The 22,410-nt window shown below is 52.2% G+C and overlaps 7 protein-coding genes across 7 annotated transcripts; 3 read left to right on the forward strand and 4 right to left on the reverse strand.

Moving 5' to 3' along the window:
- Positions 1 to 772: 772 nt before the first annotated feature.
- ASPACDRAFT_59211 (actin-binding ADF family protein) lies at positions 773 to 1,530 on the forward strand (the record flags this gene model as incomplete). Its single annotated transcript, XM_020203422.1, has 5 exons — positions 773 to 778; positions 844 to 854; positions 937 to 1,197; positions 1,273 to 1,321; positions 1,390 to 1,530. The coding sequence occupies 5 exons, from the start codon at positions 773 to 775 to the stop codon at positions 1,528 to 1,530; spliced, it is 468 nt and encodes a 155-aa protein (XP_020057860.1).
- Positions 1,531 to 2,381: 851 nt separating this feature from the next.
- On the forward strand, positions 2,382 to 3,719 carry ASPACDRAFT_77252 (cytochrome c oxidase subunit IV family protein). The gene is made up of 3 exons (XM_020204917.1): positions 2,382 to 2,809; positions 2,908 to 3,101; positions 3,214 to 3,719. Exons 1-3 carry the CDS (start codon positions 2,500 to 2,502, stop codon positions 3,301 to 3,303), a joined length of 594 nt encoding a protein of 197 aa, XP_020057861.1. The 5' UTR covers positions 2,382 to 2,499; the 3' UTR covers positions 3,304 to 3,719.
- A 1,405-nt stretch (positions 3,720 to 5,124) lies between these two features.
- Positions 5,125 to 7,749, forward strand: ASPACDRAFT_77253 (F1F0 ATP synthase subunit beta). The gene is made up of 7 exons (XM_020204918.1): positions 5,125 to 5,188; positions 5,334 to 5,500; positions 5,672 to 5,757; positions 5,836 to 5,878; positions 6,019 to 6,335; positions 6,393 to 7,242; positions 7,302 to 7,749. The coding sequence occupies exons 1-7, from the start codon at positions 5,178 to 5,180 to the stop codon at positions 7,382 to 7,384; spliced, it is 1,557 nt and encodes a 518-aa protein (XP_020057862.1). The 5' UTR covers positions 5,125 to 5,177; the 3' UTR covers positions 7,385 to 7,749.
- A 284-nt stretch (positions 7,750 to 8,033) lies between these two features.
- On the reverse strand, positions 8,034 to 11,075 carry ASPACDRAFT_77255 (1,4-alpha-glucan branching enzyme GLC3). The gene is made up of 8 exons (XM_020204919.1): positions 10,893 to 11,075; positions 10,694 to 10,818; positions 10,437 to 10,536; positions 10,257 to 10,369; positions 9,487 to 10,178; positions 9,098 to 9,433; positions 8,374 to 9,004; positions 8,034 to 8,244 (listed from the first exon to the last, which is right to left on the reverse strand). The coding sequence occupies exons 1-8, from the start codon at positions 10,924 to 10,926 to the stop codon at positions 8,218 to 8,220; spliced, it is 2,058 nt and encodes a 685-aa protein (XP_020057863.1). The 5' UTR covers positions 10,927 to 11,075; the 3' UTR covers positions 8,034 to 8,217.
- Positions 11,076 to 11,820: 745 nt separating this feature from the next.
- rhgB (putative extracellular rhamnogalacturonase) lies at positions 11,821 to 13,646 on the reverse strand (the record flags this gene model as incomplete). Its single annotated transcript, XM_020199368.1, has 4 exons — positions 11,821 to 12,596; positions 12,662 to 12,863; positions 12,919 to 12,957; positions 13,011 to 13,646. 4 exons carry the CDS (start codon positions 13,644 to 13,646, stop codon positions 11,821 to 11,823), a joined length of 1,653 nt encoding a protein of 550 aa, XP_020057864.1.
- Positions 13,647 to 15,154: 1,508 nt separating this feature from the next.
- Positions 15,155 to 16,048, reverse strand: ASPACDRAFT_59216 (uncharacterized protein; the record flags this gene model as incomplete). The annotated part of the gene is made up of 1 exon (XM_020203423.1): positions 15,155 to 16,048. One exon carries the CDS (start codon positions 16,046 to 16,048, stop codon positions 15,155 to 15,157), a length of 894 nt encoding a protein of 297 aa, XP_020057865.1.
- A 2,678-nt stretch (positions 16,049 to 18,726) lies between these two features.
- On the reverse strand, positions 18,727 to 21,270 carry ASPACDRAFT_51353 (alpha-1,2-mannosidase family protein; the record flags this gene model as incomplete). The annotated part of the gene is made up of 5 exons (XM_020202470.1): positions 18,727 to 19,183; positions 19,241 to 20,007; positions 20,063 to 20,496; positions 20,558 to 21,099; positions 21,185 to 21,270. The coding sequence occupies 5 exons, from the start codon at positions 21,268 to 21,270 to the stop codon at positions 18,727 to 18,729; spliced, it is 2,286 nt and encodes a 761-aa protein (XP_020057866.1).
- Positions 21,271 to 22,410: the final 1,140 nt, after the last annotated feature.

Below are 22,410 nucleotides of genomic sequence, written 5' to 3' on the forward strand. Positions count from 1 at the left end.
CAAGCGTCATGGCTTTGTGTGAGCTATCCATACAAGTTAGATGGGGTAGGTATTGGATTTGTGGTAACTAAGTGAGGAACTGGTCTGCCAAAGCTGCAGGCACGAGGCTGCAGACAAGGCGCATTATGCGGAATGTTGCTGCTGCTGCTACTGATGGTGGTGGTGGTGGTGGTGGTGGTGATGCCTGCCCATGCTATAATAATACAGCACTACTAGTCACCGGTGGGCATTCAACCTCCCCTTTCCCCTAGGTTGCAACCTAACTGGGTAGTGTCTTAGACTAACTTAGAACTCACTGCCACTCCGTCATCGCCCAGCAAATTCAGGGGGAAGAGTGGAAAGAGAAAATGGCGGCTGGTGGTGCGATGGGACGAATCACGTGGCAGGACCCCCACTGCCCGCCCGCCGCCGCTGAAGCGCAAAGCACAACAAGTAAATGCCCCTCTATCTCCATCTCGGCTCTCATTCCCCTCCCCCCCCCCTCTCTCTCCCCCCCCCATTATTACCACTATTCTTCCCTCCTCAAATCCCCCTCACCCTCTCTCTTCCAATTTCTTCCGCCTTTCTCGAACATTACCTTAGTAGGTTGTTTCAGTGCTCGGTAAGTCGCCTTTTCAGTTCCTCCTCAGCTCGGTGCTTTCTTACCGCAGTCACCGACCGTGCTGTGACGACAGAGGATAAATAGGGGAATCTGGCCAACTGACATCGCGTGCCTGCGCAGGTTATCCACTAGCCCACTTCCCCCATCTCAACTCTAGAACTATAATCTATCATGTCGGTAGGTACATTCTTCTCTTGGTTGGCTATAATCCGAACTAAGCTGATCCCTTTACTATCTTCTAGCTCGCATCTGGGTATGTTGATACTTTGCTCTGTCGGGAGTGGTGGGGAGCTCGGTGTCTCCGGGACTACGCTGACATCGCCGTGCCTAAACAGTGTTTCCATCGCGGATGAGTGCATCACTGCATTCAACGACTTCCGCATGAGCGGAGGCTCCAAGACAGACAAGACCAAGTTCATCATCTTCAAGATCGCCGACAACAAGAAGGAAGTCGTCATCGACGAGTCCTCCAAGGACGAGGACTACGAGGTCTTCCGCAGCAAGCTCGAGGCTGCTAAGGACAGCAAGGGTAACCCCGCTCCCCGCTACGCCGTCTACGATGTGGAATACGAGCTCGGCGGTGGTGAGGGCAAGAGGTACGATGATCGCCTGCGCTCCTTGCGGGTCCGCCGAAGCATAGGTTTGCTAACTTTCTCTTCCCTCCGATACAGAAGCAAGATCATCTTCATCTCTTGGGTCCCCAGCGACGCTCCCACTCTCGTATGTTTCCAATCGTAACCTGTTTCTGGTGGCCGAAGGACTTTGAAATACTGACGCTGGTTCCCTAGTGGTCCATGATTTACGCCAGCACCCGTGAAAACTTGAAGAACGCCCTCAACATCCACAACTCCATCCACGCTGACGACAAGTCCGACATTGAGTGGAAGACCGTCCTGGCCGAGGCCAGCGGTGGCAAGGCTGGTAAATAAATAACGGTGCCGGCTGGGTCCGGACCAGGGTAACTATGCTGGTTGTTGCATCGCAACGCATCATCTCGAATCGCGGCGGAACCAGGAACGAAGCAGTTCTCTCCGAGTCTCCTGGCACACTCTTAGTTCAATATGAGATTGTTACGACCTGACTCTGCTTTGTTCTCTTTTCCTATACATAGTTACCGTATAATTTTCAGCGATTCTGTCAAATTATGGGGTTGACACCGACTGGGCAGGGATTATTCGTGCTTGTTTGTTCAGCGTTTGCGTGTACAGAATAGGTTAATGTTGGCCAGCATGGAGAAGGACTGGCGCGGTGGGTGTAAAGTCAATACTCGGAACCCCATCCGGGTCATCAAAAGTCGGAGATCGTGCTCTCTCCTTTCTCTTGCGATGGCGTCGTAAAGTTGTCAAGTAGTATTTTTGAGGTTTAGGGATGTGACTGACGTAGCTACCGGCTTTCTTGAGCGTATGAAGAAGGAAGAAAGGGAATTTCCAGTTCCCTTCAATTCTGACAGTCCAGGATACAAGAGTGCCGTTACTATAGTATTCAGTAGAATAAACCTGCACTAGAGCGCCAAGCCAAGAAAACAATTATGATCACGGGTGAAACCCCTTATCAATATCATGGACATCGCCTGATGTTCTTAGTTCTTGGGGGACAAGAGGGATTCAGTCAGACGGGCAAAGGCGGACGGGCGGTCGGGACGGGTTTTGGTCACAGGCCAATGAGAGTGGTGGTAAAATGGACTAAGCTAGCCTGTTCGGATACTCGACTTTCCACCTCAAACCACAGATCATCGAACGTCTTCGTCCCCTCCCCATCGCGACTCTTTCGTCACCCCTCCACTCCACCATCCCCAACGTCCACCATCCTCTTTTATCGAGGAATCGCTCCTCTTACTCCTGGAGAGTTGATTTCTACCGTTGATTGATCGCCAGACGCCCCGTCATCCATCGCACACAATGTTCGCTCAGTCCATCTCTCGGGCCGCTGCTCGCAGCTCGGCCATGCCCACCGCTGCCATTCGCTCCTACCGCACGGCCTCGAGCCCAATGGCTTGCCTGAACGCTCGTCCCCAGGCTGAGAAGCAGACCATTGCTTCCCAGCAGACCCGCGCCGCTTCCGAGCATGCCATCTCGAATCCCACACTCGCCGGTATCGAGAAGCGCTGGGAGGCCATGCCCCCCCAGGAGCAGGCCGACCTGTGGATGCAGCTCAGAGACCGCATGCAGGCTGACTGGCACCAGTTGACCCTCCAGGAGAAGAAGGCTGGTATGTTCTCTCAATTCGCCTGAGATGCTTTTTTTTCTGGTTGCTGGCTGGCGCAGACAGAATTTTGCTGACGGGTTCTGTTCTTCCCCACAATATAGCCTACTTCATCTCTTTCGGTAACCACGGTCCCCGCACTCTGCCCCCCAAGGGCGAGGCCTTCAGAATCTTCGTCAAGGTTCTCCAGTACTGCTCCATTGGTGTCGGTCTCTTCTACGCCGTCCACTACTTCGCCAAGCCCCTCCCCAAGACCATGAGCAAGGAGTGGCAGGAGGCTAGCAACGAATACGCTCTCGTAAGTCCCTCATATGCATTTTGCGCTCCTTTGTACCCTCCTTTTCTTCTTCGAAAGGAGGGATCCCTGATCTATACGAACAATTACTGATCTGGTTTTTTCCACCCAACAGCGCGAGAAGATCAACCCCATCTACGGCATCAGCTCCGAGGGTTATGAAGGCAAGGGCTTCGTCCAGAGCCCTCCCGCTGAGAAGCAATAAATCCCCGAACAAATCCTCGGGATTGAAGGTAGAACGATTGGACGAGTTGCAAGCGGCAGCGTTGGCTTGATTGATGGTTAACCCGACTCCTGCCTGCTCCGATATGCACCCTCTGATCATGGCGGATGGGTGACCATCCATTCAGCTTGGACACCTGCTCTCGCACATGTTTTGTTTGTCAAACGTCAAGCCCAAAAAGACCCCTCTGTACCTCGTACTGTGCCATAATCAATGTATCTCCTTTGTAGCCTTAGATCGGGTTTTTGGTTTTCCTTTTTAGTTTTGGTTTTTCTGTGTGTAAGGTACAGTACCTGTACAAGTGCCATGAGGTTGTCCAATTGCTGAAGAAGTTATATCATATAAAATTGGAAGGGCTTTTCTCCCACATGTGTATACTCAATGGCTACAGGTGAACCAAGAAACCCGATATCAGATTTGAGGGAAGACGGCTCCTACCACTAGCTGGATTGGTAGGTGCTTTGAGCTCCTACCTAGTACCCAGTAATGAATGTAAAATGTGTGCGGCTCTTTTGGAACGTCATTGTTACAACAAGACCGGTACGGATGAGTACAAAGCTAAGCGATATTTCATCGGGTTGCATGCAATTGAGTTTTTTTTCCCCCAGCCTCATCCAACTATCGGTCTACGTTGCTAGGGAACTACGAGCTTTAATTGTCCCCCTACGTGTCGTCGTGTCGTGTCAATTTCAAGATCGAGCTTGCTTTTCGAGACACCGCTAGACCGAGCTCGGGGCCAAGGAGCGAAGAGACAGAGATGGGAATTGAAAGGAAGAAAACCGGAATGGGAAATCACGGGAACACGTCAGATTTTTTTTCGTTGCGGTTGCGGTTTGTCCGATACCGTCGCTTGTTTTCTGTCTGTATGGATGGATGGATGCAATGCGGTGCATGTCTGTTATGTTGTCGGAGCAACCACTTGCTTTTCAAGGTACATGTAGGGGAGAGGTTTGGGAAGTTAAATGAGATGAGTGAAGGTGGTAGTTGACAATGACAGAATTGAGAATACTTATTTGTCAAACAGAATCAAGCTCATTGGTATTTAAACATAAAGTAGGAAGTATATATCCATTGTTGAAGGGCAATGAAAGAGGGGGGGGGGCTGGCCGGGGTTCCAGTTTCCAGTTAGTAAGTGAATAGTATCCGGGCTGGTGCCAAGTCCGATCCTCCATTTTGTGTGCGAAACTGCCCCCCTCGATGGATTGGGATTGTTACCCCAACTCAAGACATGGTTTGGTTCGGTCTTGGTTGCCAGGTGCGCAGCTGGACTGCCATTTGGGGGTTAGAAAGTATGTACTCGGACGGACGGGAAGAGCAATGAGCATGGATGGTTAGTTAGTACGGAGAGTCAAGGTAGTGAAAAGAGGAGAAGAAGGAGGGAATGGATTAGCCTGAATGGACCAGGTAACTTAAGGTACATGTTCTCATACATGTACCTTTGTGTGTATACTATAATACATCGGAGCTACTTGCGCTCTCTACCTGGTCATTAGCTTGTGGTCTGCACAGCAGCCAGTCAGTCTGCGACTCTGCATGCATGCATGCATGCATGCGTAATTGATGCACCTCCGGTAAGTAACAATACCCGTCCAGTACATACTGTACTGTACAACTGGCAAGAAAACACACACAAAAGCGCGTTGCTCGGTACATCACGGGATCGTCGGCAAAACCGCCCCGGAAAGGCTAAGCCGGACACAATCGGCCAAGCGCGGGTTCCACCTCAACTGAACCTGACCTCCTCTCTCTCAACCTCTTCCCTTCCCTTTTCCTCTCTTTCCCTCTCTCTTTTCCCTTTCCCCCATCCTCCCCTTTGACCTCCCTCTATACCCATTTCGCTCTTCAACACCATCATCATGTTCAAGAGGTATACTACTCCAGACCCTGTCCATACCCCCCAGCTTAGACCTTCCCCCATCCCCCACTATTACTTTTCTTTTTCATATTGTTGTTCATCCTTTCAATGATCAAAGAACCTTGAACTAACCTTGGGCTTGTTCCTTCTTCCACAGCGGTCTTGCCCGGACCTTCGGGAGGGCTGCTTTTGCTCGGCCTACCCCCGTTGCCCGTCGCGCTTTCCAGCCCAAGACCAACGGTCTTCCCTCCCTTGCCCGTCTGGCCAGCACTGAGGCTGCCTCCGTTGGCAAGATTCACCAGGTCATCGGTGCCGTCGTTGACGGTATGTTCCAACTTGCTCCCTGCCTTCCCGCTGGCGGAAAAAAAAATAAAAACCCTGCCGGCGGCTACGCGAAAATCTTTTCCGACCGCGATACCATCCCCAATTCCATCAATTCCATCAAAAACGACTCAATGGCCATCAAAGATCTCAATGTCTGACTTTCGACTACAGTTAAGTTCGACGGCGAGAAGCTCCCCGCCATTCTCAACGCCATTGAGACCGAGAACAACGGCCAGAAGCTCGTGCTTGAGGTTGCTGTATGTCCACCACCATCACCACTTGCCAGTTCGACATATGTCACATCAAAGCTTTTGATAGCTAACCCCAGCATTTAGCAACACTTGGGTGAGAATGTCGTTCGTACTATTGCCATGGACGGTAAGCTTCACCCACCTTGCACCACCAGCCACCGTGGAAAGATTTCGACACTCGACCTCCTCCTTCGTCGTTATCCCTTCCAATGCGTGGTCTCGGTGTCAACAACTATCGTGCTGGTTCCCTAACGCGTCTGCTCCCAGGTACCGAGGGTCTGACCCGTGGTGCTGCCGCCCGTGACACTGGTGCTCCCATCACCATCCCCGTCGGCCCTGGCACTCTCGGCCGTATCGTCAACGTCACTGGTGACCCCATTGACGAGCGTGGTCCCATCAAGGCCGACAAGTTCCGCCCCATCCACACTGAGGCTCCTGCCTTCACTGAGCAGTCCACCACTGCCGAGATTCTCGTTACTGGTATCAAGGTCGTCGATCTCCTTGCCCCCTACGCCCGTGGTGGTAAGATTGGTCTCTTCGGTGGTGCCGGTGTCGGTAAGACCGTCTTCATTCAGGAGTTGATCGTAAGTTCTTCTGTGGCCTCGAGTTTCGCCGGTAACATGGACTAATCCACCTTGCAGAACAACATCGCCAAGGCCCACGGTGGTTACTCCGTCTTCACTGGTGTCGGTGAGCGTACTCGTGAGGGTAACGATCTGTACCACGAAATGCAGGAGACTGGTGTCATTCAGCTCGAGGGTGAATCCAAGGTCGCCCTTGTGTTCGGTCAGATGAACGAGCCCCCAGGTGCCCGTGCCCGTGTCGCCCTTACCGGTCTGACCATCGCCGAGTACTTCCGTGACGAGGAGGGTCAGGATGTGCTGCTCTTCATTGACAACATTTTCCGTTTCACCCAGGCCGGTTCTGAGGTGTCTGCCCTTCTGGGTCGTATCCCCTCTGCCGTCGGTTACCAGCCCACTCTGGCCGTCGACATGGGTGGTATGCAGGAGCGTATTACCACCACCACCAAGGGTTCCATTACCTCCGTCCAGGCCGTCTACGTGCCCGCTGACGATTTGACTGACCCTGCCCCCGCCACCACCTTCGCTCACTTGGACGCCACCACTGTCTTGTCCCGTGGTATCTCTGAGTTGGGTATCTACCCTGCCGTCGACCCTCTCGACTCCAAGTCCCGTATGCTCGACGCCCGTATTGTCGGTCAGGACCACTACGACACCGCCACCCGTGTCCAGCAGATGCTCCAGGAGTACAAGTCTCTCCAGGATATCATTGCCATTCTGGGTATGGACGAACTGTCTGAGGCTGACAAGCTTACCGTCGAGCGTGCCCGTAAGCTCCAGCGTTTCCTGTCCCAGCCCTTCACCGTCGCCCAGGTCTTCACTGGTATCGAGGGTAAGCTGGTCGACCTCAAGGACACCATCCGCAGTTTCAAGGCTATCATCAGCGGAGAGGGTGATGACCTTCCTGAGGGTAAGTTAAAACTTCGTGTCCTGTTTTCGTCATGAGATTCTTGCTGACCGATTTTCCAGCTGCTTTCTACATGGTTGGTGACTTCGAGTCTGCCCGTGCCAAGGGTGAGAAGATCTTGGCCGAGCTCGAGAACAAGGCCTAAATGTAATATTGTTTTTAAGCGCCCTTTTCCTTTTTTGTTAGACATGGACTACCTTTCTTCCATGATCCGGTTTCCATCGATGCCTGTACAGTACTCGAATTGAGAAAAGGGAGTTATGAGAGAAAGGATTTTGATCAAGTCCAACGATTCTTAAAGGAAGCAGGAGCACTTGGAGGCAATCCCTCGTCCCCGAGCCGGGATGGAGACTTCCCGGCTTGTGTTACACTACGTGCTCATGTAAGTAAGTTAAAATGACCACCATCAGCTTCATACCCGCCGGGCTGAGAAATTGTACTCTTTTCTTTTGTTGGGATTATCTGTCAGTTCGTAGTTAGCATAGTAGTAACATCTCTGTAACGCTTGATTCCTGCCACGTAGCTTCTTGCTTCAGTCTCTCTCTCCATACTCCGTATTTATTGACAGTAAACCCCCCAGCTGTTAGCTACTCCATCCCTTACCCCATCTTTCTACTCCGTACTGCCCGCCACCCTTTGACCCAAGTGGGGACACTATGCCATTATGAAGCCTGGGTCATGACTCCATTACTCAGTCTTTCCTCACAAGTCTCCAATACCGCTGGCCGCGGCAGCCCCCCCCTCTTTCCCCCTCTTCGGTACAGTACTTAATCATCTCCAACCGCATAAGGCATACTTCAGTCTATTTGTTGCATTGCTTGCTATTATTATCAACACGAGTAGCTTAACAAATTAAACAACCGAGAAACAAAGGATTTGGCAATCGCTAGGAAAATCGATAGATTGATAGGTATTAGATGAGGAGGGTGCCAGCTGCCCTGCCGGGGACGTTCCCTCTGGGGACGTGGGACCAGGCTCTTAGAGGGTGTCTTCCAGCGCGAGGACCTGTACAGGAAATGATCCCTTGTTAGCATCCGAGAACACACCAGGAAGTAAAGAAGTGGGGAGGGGCGGGGGATATGGGGCAAGGTGCAAGGCACAAGCGGCAAGGAGCAAGAGCAAGAGCAAGCTTACCAAGGCGGTCCGCGTGGGGAGATAAACCTGCAGGTAGTTGCGACGGCCATTCCACTCGAAGTCGGTGGTGAAGAAGCGCGTCTCCTTGTCGTTGCGGCCGAAGCCGCCGAAGGCCTTGTCGTCGCTGTCCAGCACGATGCGGTAGGTGCCGGCTTGCTCGACGCCGACGCGGTAGTCGGTGAAGCTGTTCGTGGGGTGGAAGTTGAAGATCCAGAGGAGGCCGGCGCGCTCGAAGACGAGGACCTTATCGCCCTCGTGCTTGAGGCTGACGTACGCCTGCGGCGCGTGCAGCCAGCCGTACTTGTCCTCGGTGAGCTGCATGGCGCGGTCGAACTCGTTCAGGAACTGGTAGCGCAGGAGGTGGTCCTCGGTCAGGTTGAGCTGGCGGCGGGCGTACCAGAACGAGTTGTTGTTGCCCGCGCGGGGGAAGTCGAGCCACTCCGGGTGGCCGAACTCGTTGCCCTCAAAGTTGAGATACCCTTCGCCGCCCAGGGCGTGGGTGACCAGGCGGAGCAGCTTGTGCAGGGACATCCCGCGCTCGATGATCGGGGTCAGTTCGGTGAGGATGGACATGTGCGTGTACATCTCCTTGTCACAGAGCCACATCATAAGGCTCTTGTCGCCAACGAGACTGGTTTGGCGCCAGATGCATTAGTTGAACTGTTCGAGGGGGCGGGAGGGAGGTTTAATGAAAAGTGCTTAAGTGGTATAAAGGCAGACTCACGCTTGGTCGTGGCTCTCAGCATAGGCAATAGTTTTCTCGCCGTGGCGGCGGTTGGTCAGGGTGAAAGCCAGATTGCCGATATCCCATTGGTCATCGGACTTCTCCTTCAGGAGCTTGATGTACATGTCGGGGATGGCCATGGCGAGACGGTAGTCAAAGCCAACTCCACCCAATGAGTGAGGTAGACACAAGGCTGGCATGCCAGATACGTCCTCGGCTACCGTGATGCAGTTGGGATAGATGTTGTGGAGCATCTCGTTAGCAAGAGTCAAGTACATGACACCCTCGTCGTCGACGGCGGGCCCAAAATACTCGTGATAACCGCCAGAGAAACCACTTCTTCAAGTTAGTCCTTGTATTGAGAAGGGTGTGGTTGGGAATGGACGCACGTTCCAATACCGTGATGCGTATACAGCATGCTGGTAACACCATCGAACCGGAATCCATCAAAGCCATATTCTTCTATCCAGAACCGCAGGTTACTCAAGAGGAAGCGCAGCACCTCATGGTGTCCGTAGTTGAACAGTCGACTGTCCCACAGGTCATGCTGACCTTTGCTTCCAGAGTGGAAGTATAGGTGGTCCGTGCCGTCGAACATGTTTAGGCCATCCATCACGTTCTTGGAAGCGTGACTGTGCACCACATCCAAAAGCACCACGAGACCCAGGCTGTGCGCGGTGTCGACCAGCTCTTTCAAGTCTTCCGGCGGGCCGTAGCGACTGCTTGCCGCGAAGAAGCTGTTGACCTGGTACCCGAAGCTGGCGTAGTACGCGTGCTCCATGATGGCCATGAGCTGGATGGCATTGTAGCCCAGATACTTGATCCGAGGCAGCATGTTCTTGGTGAACTCCTTGTAGGTTGCCACCTTGGTCTCCGGGGAGGAGATGCCGACGTGTGCCTCGTAGATCCGTAAACTCTCAGGCTTTGTCGGACGCTGGTGCTTGAAGTGATACCGCTCGGCCTCGGGAGGGTTCCAGAACACCGACTCGTAGGTCGGGGAAACGCTCAGATCTTGTACAACGCGCTTGATCCAGGCGGGTATACGGTAGATTCGCTCCCCACCGCGTGTGACCATCGTGATCTGCGATAAGAGAAATCAGCCTTATTGTGCAATAACACCAGCGGGGGGGGGAGGGGTCTTGTCTTGGTTCAGCCGCACCTTGATCTTACTGTCATGCGGAATGGCTGGAGCCCCATCTTTAGCTGGCACTGTGACCTCCCAAACGCCAAAGTCATTCTGCTTCATCGGATTTGCCTTGATGTCCCAGTTGTCTGCCCAGCGTCCCCTTTGTTCAGTAATTCACTCGATTGACTTCAAGGAAATAACACATAGACGTACTGAATTCGCCGACTAATTGGGCTTCAACGGCCCCCGGGGCCCATTCCCTGTAAATAATATCCCCGTTCTCGGCGACATTGAGGCCGAATTTCTCATAGCCCTATCGGTTTTCAACCCGATGGTTTTTGTCAGTGGAATGCGGGATGATTCGGGATTATCAGTAGATAAGGCAAGATGACTTCGATCGGAACCCGCGATCAGCTCGCGGAATATGGTTGCTTGGTAAAAAAGAAGATAAAAATCAAAGTTTTAAGTACCCTGCTGAACGTTTCCAAGCCCCCCTCGTGGTCATTGATCGTTTTGACCCAATGCTCCACAAACTCGAATCTACGTTTGAGAGCGTCGCGGTGCGGCTCGAGCCATGGGTCGAGCTGGATGACACCTGAATCAGAAGTGATGAGCGATTAATCAGCAAGCTTCAGATTATGGAGGCTATGGGGGAAAAGTCTCACTCACCGGTGCCATCTGCGGGTGCTGAATCTGAAGCCATTTAGACAGGTTAGAGAGACGTGATACTTCGGATCGGAGGCAGAAACCGAATTGAAGTAAAGCGAAACGAACAACAACGTCCAGCACTAAGCTTGAGAAGGTAAAAAAGGTTTGGGAAGGTTTAGATCGAATGGGAGGTAAGTGATGGAAAGAAAAAGAAGAAAAAAGACAAAAGACAAAAGACAAGGAAGAGAGCGAGAGGGAGGGCGGGGGAGGCGAAAGAGAATAGGTTAGGTTGAGCGTTGAGGAGGGTAGCTCCAAGAGCACATGCGGGGGTCGCAGTAGCAGTAGCAGCAGCAGCGAACAATCTAAGGACGGTCGAGGCCAAAGCTCCCTCCCTCTCCCATCTGAACTGTTACTATACGAGTCTAGTGCGGGATTCATTCCTGCTTCGGAGTTGCGGGTGACATCACCCCCGCTTGCTGTAAGCCTGCCACTTTCCCCTCGGTCGGCAGCGAAGATAATTTTCAATTCCTAGGGATGAAAATAAAGGCTCTATCCTGGAAATAAATTGTCAAGCTCGTATCTATCAATGTATGTGCTGGATGCAGTATAATCTCTCAAATGTGGTGATCTCCACTGGTGTCAAGGTCCACGTCCATGTCCATGTCCATGTCGTTGTCCAAGCTCAGGGGCGATAAGGTTACATCCAGGCACCGGCTGGAACCAACTTCCCGCATGCAGCAGCAGCACGCACCAAAAAGGGTCGCAAGACAATTCATTTGATATTTTTTCTTTTTGCATGCTATATATTATATTATTTTATTTTCGACAGGCTTGCAGAGACACTGGTCTATTGCAAATTCTCCCTCCCTGTCATTTTTGGGGGGACACTCGCTGTGCTACCAGGCTGCTAATCTCATTTCACAGCAGAATTGGAAATCGATCTAACATCCTAAGCGTTGCAGCCACCCACATCCGCTTCCTGGGCCTCGCCCCATCCCTGTCCCTGCTGCCACTGACCTCCCTGGTGGTGCTTGCTAGACGAGCTAGACGAGCTGGGGACACTGGTGATTTGTTCTTGAGCGCTGCTCACAGAGGTGGTGGCAACGAACTCAGCAGCACTGGTGGCCGCAACGTACTCCGAGGTGGAGGACGACGAAGAAGAAGAAGAAGACGACTTCACAACGCTGGTAGCCGAGCTGCTAGCCGAGCTAGTAGCACGAGCTGCGCTGGTCGCAGGGGTACCGTGGCTAGCGCCAGAAGAGGACAAGGACATCAGGGCGCTGTAGGGAGTAGCGCCGGGGTAGAAGGAAGTGGGGATGGTAGGGATCGGAATAGAAAGGGTGGAGTCGAAGGCCGCAGTCAGATCGGCAGCCATCGTGGTGGCGGAGTAGCCCGAGGGAGCAGAGCTCACAGTGGTGGTGGAGGCGGAATAAGCGGCGTGGTCGTCACTGTCCTTCAGACAGAATCCAGATCCATAGGCACTCTGGCAGGAGTACCACTGCACGCTGCCCTTCTCAGTCCACATGGCAAAATCCTCAATGGTGATGTCGTAGCAAGGAGCACCGGTAGGGCAGATCATCTTAATGGGTCCACGGGTCAGACCGTATTCTTCAGTGCCCTTCCAGTTCTTGATCGTGAAGTTGCTCATCTGGATTCCGTCGCCCTCCACAGTGCTCATACTGGCCCACGCACTGTCGACATCAAGGGAGTAGGCGTTACCGTGACCTAATAAGTGAAATGATGGTCAACATTCGTCTTCGTAGTCAATGAGGCAGCGTCTAAATGCATACCAATGAAGTTCTCAAGGACAACATTCTCAATGAATCCACTTCCACCATTGCTCTTGATCAACATCATGTTGTTCGAGTTCCAGGTGTAGATGTTACGGTAGGTGATATCGGTGACGTTGGTATCGGTTCCGAAGGAGCCCATGCCGCAGCCACCACTCCAGTTGCAGTAGATGTTCTCGACCAGGATGTTGTGTGCCGGGCTCTGCAGGTCTCGTCAGGATTTCATCTTTGATATGATTCGGAACACGGAATCCTACCTTGACCGTAACGCACTCATCCTTGTTTGTCACCTCGATCTATGCGATGCTGTTAGCCTCAGTCAGATCGCAAGACTTGGAGATATGCTCACATCGTGGATCCAGATGTTGTCACTCCACACGTCAATGCCATCAAGACCGCCGTGGTTACCACCACGAATGGCCATGTTGTAGACTTCACCATTGGTGCAAGTGTCGATCGAGAAGTGGAAAGCAGGCGAATCGACCAGAATGATATCGTGAACCGAGAAATCCGTAGTATCCCACACGCGCAGCAGGCGAGGGCCGGAGTAATTGTCATCCTTGTGTAGCTCGTAGCCCAGACCCTGGATGGCACCCTTAGAGTTGCTGCTGAAGAGCTCGAAGTCGCTGGTGTGCTCGATCATGATCATGTTTCCGCCCTCCGTGCTGTCACGGTAAATGGTACCGTCCAGCTGCAAGGCCCAGGCTGAACCTCCGGCCAACTTGACCCAGGTGGACATCGCATAGTCACCCTCTGGAATATAGACCAATCCGCCCGTCTTGCAGTCGGCAAAGGCAGAGGCCAAGGGAGTGCCCAAATCGGTGGATTTGTCCGCCTTGGCTCCGTAATCGAGAACATTACAGGTCTTGGTGGCAGCCTTGGTACTGGCCGAGGTCAATGGTCCAACAGAACCGCTCAACTGCGCAGCAGCGAGAAGGGGCGCCAGGCCCACGGCGGCAAAAAGAGAGAGTTTGTCGACAAGCATGGTGTCGTGCCGATCTGGCGATAAAGAAACGAAAAGGAACGAAGGAAACAAAAAATGACACAGAAAAGAGCGTAGTAGAGACGTCTGTCAAAGAGTGTACATGAAAAGAAATGAAAGTGAGAGTATGGGTCACCGAGTCCACGTCAGCGAGCCTTTGCCTCCCTCTTTATATCAAGAAGCATTCCATCGTAGCGGCCATTTGCCGACAGCGGTTTGCCGTTTGAGCTAACCGCCTTGCAGCGGCTAAGAATTCTTCTTTGAAGTCGTGAACCGCGTGGAAAGTGGAAACCAAGGAATAGGAGACATCTCGGTCGTCTTTAGTCGATAGACTAGGTCCCCATTGATCGAGTAATGCTATTCTTGACAGCACACATCGGGCCAGCTTGCCCAACTGGGCAAAACCTGGCCCAACTTAAAACCATCAGCGTCGGCCATACACCTGGTGCGATGGAGTTCGCGGAGCCACTATGGGGAGCCAGGTCCTGGATTTGGAGTATGGTGAGCAGGCTCTGGACCCTGATTCAAATAGATTAAAGCCCCCCTGGATGGGCGCGGGTTGACATCGGGTAAATCAGCGTGGCTTGAGCTTCGGATTATCTTCAGATAAGGAGTTCAGAGCACTGGGATCTCCGATTTTTGAGCGAATTGAACGTTTTCAGTCATTATGTCAATTAAAGAAGTTATCTTATAACAAAATGGGGAAAGAGTAGTGCTGGTAGTGAAACGATGAGAGATGAGGGAGATGAGAATTAAGCACGGAAGGGAGGGAAGTTGCCGAAGTCGGGTTTCAATCTTTCTTCTCACCAGAATCAAAGTAGCCGATGAATGGATGGCCCGCTCACCTGAAACACCAGTACCACTTAGCCTTACCCCAACAACAAATCCACATTCATTCCCCTGGAGGTCATTGGAGGTCATTGGAGGCTGGACATTGCTCAGGGGCCGTATTGCTTGTCATGACTTACTCTCCTGATCACTGATCACTGATCACTATGAAGGAACGCGGAGGATGGATAGTTCGTGTCTGTCCCGTCGTCCATCATTCCGTTCCCGGCCAGCCGAAGTGGTCAAACCTCCTTAGGGCTGTCGAGCTCCATCGTTCAGACGTCCGTCTCAATCCCCTGAAACAGATCGGCGGTGTAGCTAGATACGCAGTGAAGTGTTGGATAGACTCGGCGAAAATCGGCGGGAATCACAGTAACTCGTAAAATTAGATTAAATCTATATAGTCTGGGGTTTCTCCCAATATATGCAAAACCGACACGCCGGCGGGCTCGCATAGATACACCAGAATAAGATAGATACACTGTAGCTTGTTCGTTGCTATACATGGTCGGTCACCCATCGGGCCATCACACCGACATTATCGAAAAGGAAAAGGGTATCTGGAACAGGTTGAATATTGGCGCGGCGTCCACCAAGCATGGCTCCCTGAACAAAGCAAACAAATGCGTTAGTCTCGTTCAAACTTCTCTTCCCGTCCTTGCAAAACCAGCAACACTCACCATTTACAGGTTGTCACCAACAGTGCCGACAACAGTGCCGACCGAGGTGCCAACACCAGGAAGCCCGAGGCTGCTGACGAGGCCAGCAACTTCGGGAGACAGCTGGATGAGGAGGTAGGAGCCATCCTGACCAACAACGGTGAGGAGCTGCTCGACGGGGGTGCTGAGGTCCTTGAGAAGGTCACCGATGCTGCCAGCGGTCTTGACGATGCTGCCAACCGAGGTGCCAACACTGGGGAGACCGAGATTGGCGACGAGGGAAGCGACAGAAGGGCTAAGCTGGACGAGAAGGCGCTTGGCGTTAGGGCCGGTGACCTCAAGGACGTTCTTGACCTGGGGGGCAAGATCCTGAACAATCTCGCCGTTGGAGCGCTTCAGGTTCTGACCCAGAGTACCGACAACAGTTCCGACTGGGGTACCGACACCAGGCAGGCCGAGACTGGAGACAAGAGCGGTGACGGAGGGGTCGAGCTGAATGAGAAGAACGCCTCCATCCTGCCCGACAACGGTGAGCAGACCCTCGAGGGGCTGAGCGAGGTTGGTGAGCAGGTCACCGAGGCTAGAAGCAGATTGAACAACGCTGCCAACAGCGACTCCGACGCCGGGCAGGCCGAGGCTGGAGAGAAGACCAGTGACATCAGGGCTCAACTCGATGAGGAGCTGCTTGGCATCAGGTCCGGTAACGGTGAGGATCTGCTTGACATTGCCGCCCAAGTCCTGAACGACGTGGCCGCTAGCGGAGCCGGCAGCAGAGGGGGCAACAGCGCCGCTGGAGACAGAAGAGCCGGAAGAGGAAATAGACTTGGTGACCTGAGTGAGCTCAGATAAGCTGCCGGCAGGGGCGGCGATGGTGGAAGCAGCCAGAGCGGCGAGAACAGTGAGGAAAGCAGCCTTCATTGTGATGATATGCGTGATAGGAAAATAAGAGAGAGAAGTATGTGGAATAAGGTATAGTAAGTTTTGACAAGGAATGACAGGAAGTTGGACTTTGAGAAAGAGTGAATGATTCGCTTCTGGATGAGAAAAAGAAAAGAGAACGATGAGTGGTGAAGAGCGTCTTTATATACCAAAGCTGGAGCAGAAAGATGATCCCAGGTCGCTCGCTCACATTTTGTGTTGACGAGGACTTAGGAGTGTAGGATGATGATGGATCGACAGCAATTGCCTAACCGGTAGCTTCTGCTCAGGAGAGCGAGAGAATGAAGCTGACGAGCTGCCTCATTGTGGATACGGATTGGCATAGGACAATGATGATCATAGTCTGTTTCTCCTCTCAGGGTTTACACCGTTTGAACTTTCCCTGTGATCATCAGGTACAGTCAAAGTAAAGACATCAAGATCCGCGTTGGCTGCATCTTGTTGCATGGTCATGATCTCAAGACTTTCAAACACAGTGTTGGAGGTTAGCGATAAAACATAACTTGGGCTTCAGGAAAGCGCACGACATACGTGAGCATCAAGCAAGGTACGAAATAAAGTCGATTGCTCATTCATCACAGTTCACGAGGTCCCGCTGATCTTCACTCAAATCGCATGCAGCCTTCGGAACAAATCCCGCCACTGCCATTGTGATCTGCGCTTTGTTTACTGTCCCACCACGCGGTGGCTGAGAGCCACACTTTCGGATCAAAGGAGCTTTTCCGAAGCGATGCTGACATACTACTGGCTTGAATGATACGCATACCTTTCTTGATTCGAGCTAGAGTAACTCAAAGCGCGGTGATGCCGGATAGTAAGCCGAAACTGCCTAGGACATTTGAGCAACTGACCAGGGCACAGAATCCATGCAAACTTGACAGATGTTTCTGAATCGAGCGACTACAACCAGAAGGTCATTCGTAATCATCCTGGCATGAATGCGCCTATATGCATCTAGCAAGTTAAGATTTGGTATAGCGTTTTCCTCGATGGAAGCGACGATGCAGTATTCGACGCGCCAAGGATGAATGGACCCTGGGAGCTAGGAGCCTTCTTTCAGAGATCCAGTCAAGAGAGACGCTTACCTGCCGTTCATGTTTCTCAACCAGCTGAAGGTCTCTAGCAACTGCTGAGCCGTCCCCTCAGAACCCTTTCTCCACGAAGGTGGAGATCTCGAGGGTAGAAAACCACGGATTGTGCTCGTATAGCCTACAATTTGATCGACCTTGCCTGTCAGCGTTTCAGTAACCAATCCAAAGACAAGATCGGCTCGGCAGTAGTCCTTGCGAACATCTCCGCGGTCTCCACACCCCGACAATAAGGAAATATAGCCCCGAGGGCAGCAAATGCAGCTCGACTCTCGAGAACGATTGACTTTGCTAGTGGCATGCCGCTACTGTGATTAAGGTTTCGCCTTCCGCAGCATGCCGTACCAAGTACGTCAATACAGCACAGGGCCATGTAGGGGAGGGATGTGGGAAGTGGCTGGAGTTGCAGCAGCTGCCAATCAGGGTGAAAGCAGGCATGTCGTGCTCGGAATTGCACCAATGTGCTCATACTCGCTAACGCTCTTGAAGAACGGCCGATTGTGATTCGCTATGCGGTGTGAAGTATCGGTTGCGTGTTTTCAATCTGTGGCTGTCTGACAATAAGTCAGAGACGTAGTCAACTGGTCCAGCAGGGCGGCTGTACTGTAGACGGACTGACATAGGAGTTGGTCAAGGTTGAGCACGGTGGAAGGCAAAAGTGCTCTCATGTTACAAGGGCAAGAGTAGCACCACATGGAGGGACTGCGGGTTCTGAGAATTGAGCACATCCCAGGGGAAGGGTAAACAATAGAGTAGTTTATCCAGGCAGCCAAAAGGCGTCATTGACCAGGCATTGGGATTGTGATCTGCTCTGGGGCGGACTGGGGTGGACTGGGGTGGACTGAAGTGGACTGGAGTGGACTGGAGTGGAGGTGATCGCGCGTGCGGTTGCTTGTTTCGAAAGCGCTAAACCAGGTACAATTTCATGCCTTGGAGCCTGAGCTGGGAAGGACCCGTAGGTCCCCGGGCCGGCTGGGCTGTAAGCTCTATGGCGGGGAAGACCACTTCGCGCCTCGCCTGCTCCCCGTCAATTTACACTTCCCACTTGATGAAATTGGTCACGATCGTGAGATTTTTTTCCACGAGACATACTTGATCCAAAATCCTCCTGATGTGTGCTTGGTCCGGACGCCGCAAGCTAGTTACGACTCTGATTGTGCTTGTGCAGGAGCCCTGTTAAGGGGTAGTTTCCGAAGTCCCGAATAGTTGCCGATAAACGCGGCGATCTTCTAGAAGTGGAACTGGTGATCGACCATTCTTCCTTCTCCTGGCACTTCCGAGCGCTTCTCTGGGGCAGATCGTATTGAGATGATGATCTACACAATTACAATTGTCCGCACTGGGTCATCATTTCTGCTCCATAACACTAAAAAAATCTGTAAGTCCTGCTTTACCCATTTCTAGGCAAGTCCTTCGTCTACGTCTACTGACAGAGATGAGGACTACTGGTGTTGACCGCAGCCTCATTATGTTCCAAACTCTACCACTGACAAAGCTCTGAGGGTGGCCCTAACTCGATCAGAAAAGTGTCTTACTACCTATGTTCATGGAAAAAGGGTTATGATGTATTTACGAAGCTGGACTGGGGGGCAATTCGCCAGTGAACCAGCCACTTGCCGTCTGCCCAAGTTCAAAGTCCAGCGTTCCACCTTCAGCGAATATGTCCTCCCACGCCAACCAGTTCTTCTTCCAGTCTTTCCCGTTCAGCTTGAGCGACTGCACGTAAATATTACCTCCACCATTGCCGTCACCGCCAGTGGCAGTGACACTCAATGTCTTTCCCTCTCCAAGGTCGATGGTAAGGGACTCAAACCAAGGGGAATGGATCAAGAAAGTCGACTGCCCGGTGATAGGGTACAGCCCAATCATGTTCCATAGTATCCAGGTCTGCATAGCACCTGCGTCACTATTTCCAGGAAGACCTGACGCACTCGTACCATAGTACGATTTAGCGACACTGCGCGACCGTGCAACAGACAGATCTTGTTGGCCGATATAATGATATAGGTAGGGGACATTGAACATGCTAACCACGTGAATCAGTTTGCGCATCCGTGATTTTGATCTGAGGACAAGGACTTACGGTTCGTTTGTTGGGTCAAAGATGATTCCACTGGAACCACTGGCCCCGTCGGTAAACATGGTGTCAAGCCGTTTCTGTGCGGTCTCATTTCCTCCCATCCACTCAATCATCTTCTCCAAATCATGGATGGCATTCAAAGAGTATGCCCAGCTGCTGGCCTCATAATAAGGATCGCCCCAGTAGCCACTGTCGCCCAAGGGATCGGTCTCCATGAAACCTGTCTCATTGCGAGGAACCACGAAACCAGAGAACCCAAGCGAGGTCTGCTCAGGATTCCAGTGATTGCGCCAGTTGCGCGACCGGTTCAGATACTTCGTCGCATCTTCCTCCTTCCCCAACCCCGAGGCAACCTGGTATAGACCAAAATCATTACAGGAATATTCCACCGCCCGTGTGACCGATCGGGAGTATCTGGGTGTGATGAACCCTAAGCGGAGCCAGTCCGGTAACGCACCTCGACCCTCTTTAGTCGAGGAGTCGGAAGCCTGGGGATCGACCGGGGAATTGGCAGGCGTCACTTCCGCATCTTTGACCATCGCCTTGTATCCATCTTCCCAATTCACCGCGCCACGTACCCCTTTGACATAAGCATCTGCAAGGATGTTATCGGCATTGGAGCCTCCTTGAGTGCGCCCGTTATAATTGGAAGAGCGAGCGTCCGGCATGTAGCCTTCGAAGCGCCAAATATCGATAAGCGACCGTATTTGCTCCTCATATGCAGTTGGCTGCAAAATCTGCATGAGAGCAGTTGAGCAGCGGAAGAGATCCTTGAATCATGTGAGCGATGCACTTCTGTCTCGGACTACTCAAGGAGATACTCACCCAAAATGTGAAAATGTCCTGATAGTAGGGTTCCGAGGACGACCATCCAGGGTTCTCGCCCGTTTGGTTAGTCGGGATCAAGTGCATGAAATAAAGCGATGTATACAGTAGCTTGAGAGTTGTTTCATTGGTGTTGCTGGTTGTCACCTTGGACAAGACCTTGGACTCCCATTCCTCTTGAGCTTCAGCGACGACAGAAACGAAATCTTTGTCTTCCGGTATTTCATCCTTGACGTTCCTGCAGGCCTGTTCGGTGCTGATCCAAGATATTCCTACTCGTGATGTCACAGAGGTATCCTGGAATGTGTACACCGCCCCAACGCGAGCCGAGCCTGAGCTAGACGACGCAAAGCCACTGTTCTGTCGAACACTGCCATCTGCATCCGTCCCCACATAGGTTCGATTACTGACAGGAGCAGCATCGAAATAACCACCTGGTCTTCTATGAGTCCTGTTCCAAGGACTTCCGACGCAAGGAGAAAGGAGGGGACATACAGAAATAGATCGACCAGTCAGGTGAGCGGTTCCAGCCATTGTCATAAACACCATGACCTTCATAGTGCCCGTCCGGGAAGACAGTGATGTTGCCGCCTTTATAGCCCTGACTCAGTCCCATCCCTCTATAGGACGGCAAGACATGCGAAACATCAATGAGGACGTTTGCCACGGAGCCCAGAGGGAAGGTATAACGATAGATTCCCGCGTGGGCGGACGCACTCAATTGCACCACCGTCCCCTCGGAGGTCTGAGCTTGGTAATAACCCACCGCCGCTTTGTCCGTGCCTGTACGGCCCACGGTGATGTTGGAGAGCGGGTTGGTGATGTGCCCTGTAAGCGGCAGCTGCGAGACTGTGCCGTACTTGGGTGCACCGCCTGTGCCCTGTTCGTGCATCATACTGAACCCGGAGAACTCGCCATTGGGCAGATAGCCGGAGTAGGCGTCTGTCCCAGAGACATAGAGGTCAGGGCCCAGTTTCACCATACCAAAAGGACGCGCAGCGCCAGGGAAGTCGTTGCCGCCATTCTGCGTGCCCAAACTGGAATAGACCACCATTAGCTGTCTTCCCCTTCCTTCCGTTTGACTCTCGACGCGGGGTCAGTACGAGAGCTATAACGACTCACAATAAATCTACATGAGAAGTTAAATTCGCAGACCGCACAACTGGTCCAAGCACGGACCAAATCAGAAGAGAGTGCCAGCAACCCATTGCTGAGGTAACTGAGCTGCGGCAGACAGGCAACAAATATCGTCCTGGGTCTTCAATTTCTTTACCCACTCTGGGGAGGAGGACTCGAGAATTTATCCTACAAAAGAGTGGACGCAGCTAGTAGTAGTACTAGCTAGCTAACGGATTTTCTGGTCGTCCATCAGACCAGATTTCTCTTCGTCAAGATACAGAGACTGACATCAGAGACAGTCGCGAGAGCGGGGAATCGAACGCGAAGATTCAGGATAGACAGTAACGATTGGAGTTCCTTGAAGGAAGGCGTCGATCATGGTCAAGTACTTGATAATGTGATAAGGGGAGGGGATTTAATCCACTGAGTGCATTGGAATTCAGCACATGCTGCGGTCACCAGCAAACGCCTCTAGTCTGTCCCTTCAAAGAGTGCCCCATTTCACTGGTCAGGAGCAGGACATCCCAGTGTTTGTGTGGAGAAGGAGGGGGGTGCAGTAGAATGGGACTAAACCAAGGGACTGATGCACTATAGATATAATCATGCATCCATGGTCTGTCGGGTGCTTGCAAAGGTGGACGGTAGGCCTTGAAATGTGAGCTCATCACACGGGTAGGCCTCTAGACTGCAAAGGTACATCATTGAGAGCAAGTGTAATGGCAATCATGACCAATAGCAAACTGGACCGAAAAGAAAAGGAACTTCAGGAACGCATTCCTGAACACTCCGTATTTGTTGTAAACTGTGCTGGTATGGCCGTCCTGCCTGCCAAGGGATGGAAAGGGGGGGGAGGGAAGGGAGGCCAACAAAACATGAATGAATTCAATCATGGAGAGCTATAATACATGATTAGGTGCAACATCAGTCTGCAGAAAATCAGCCATACAGATTCAATCTTCATATCAGATCCTATTCCGAATAAATGCTCAGGGTACCTAGTATAAGTTTTAGGGCCATAAGACTCAAGAATAAGAATCCCGCCGGTGGGAAGATCATGAACCAGTCATAGCCCAGAAAGGAGCACATGGCCCCGTCCGCACCCTTGACTAGACTACTAGACTAGCGACTTTATAGGACTGTAGGTCAGCTCTCCCTTTCTCTGTCCCTGTAAGTTACTCCCTGCTTTCCCAACCTTCCTAGGTATGTAGTCATCCTTCAGTCCCTAGTCT

The sequence above is a fragment of the Aspergillus aculeatus genome, assembly GCF_001890905.1.
Source record: "Aspergillus aculeatus ATCC 16872 unplaced genomic scaffold ASPACscaffold_5, whole genome shotgun sequence".
Taxonomy (NCBI): domain Eukaryota; kingdom Fungi; phylum Ascomycota; class Eurotiomycetes; order Eurotiales; family Aspergillaceae; genus Aspergillus; species Aspergillus aculeatus.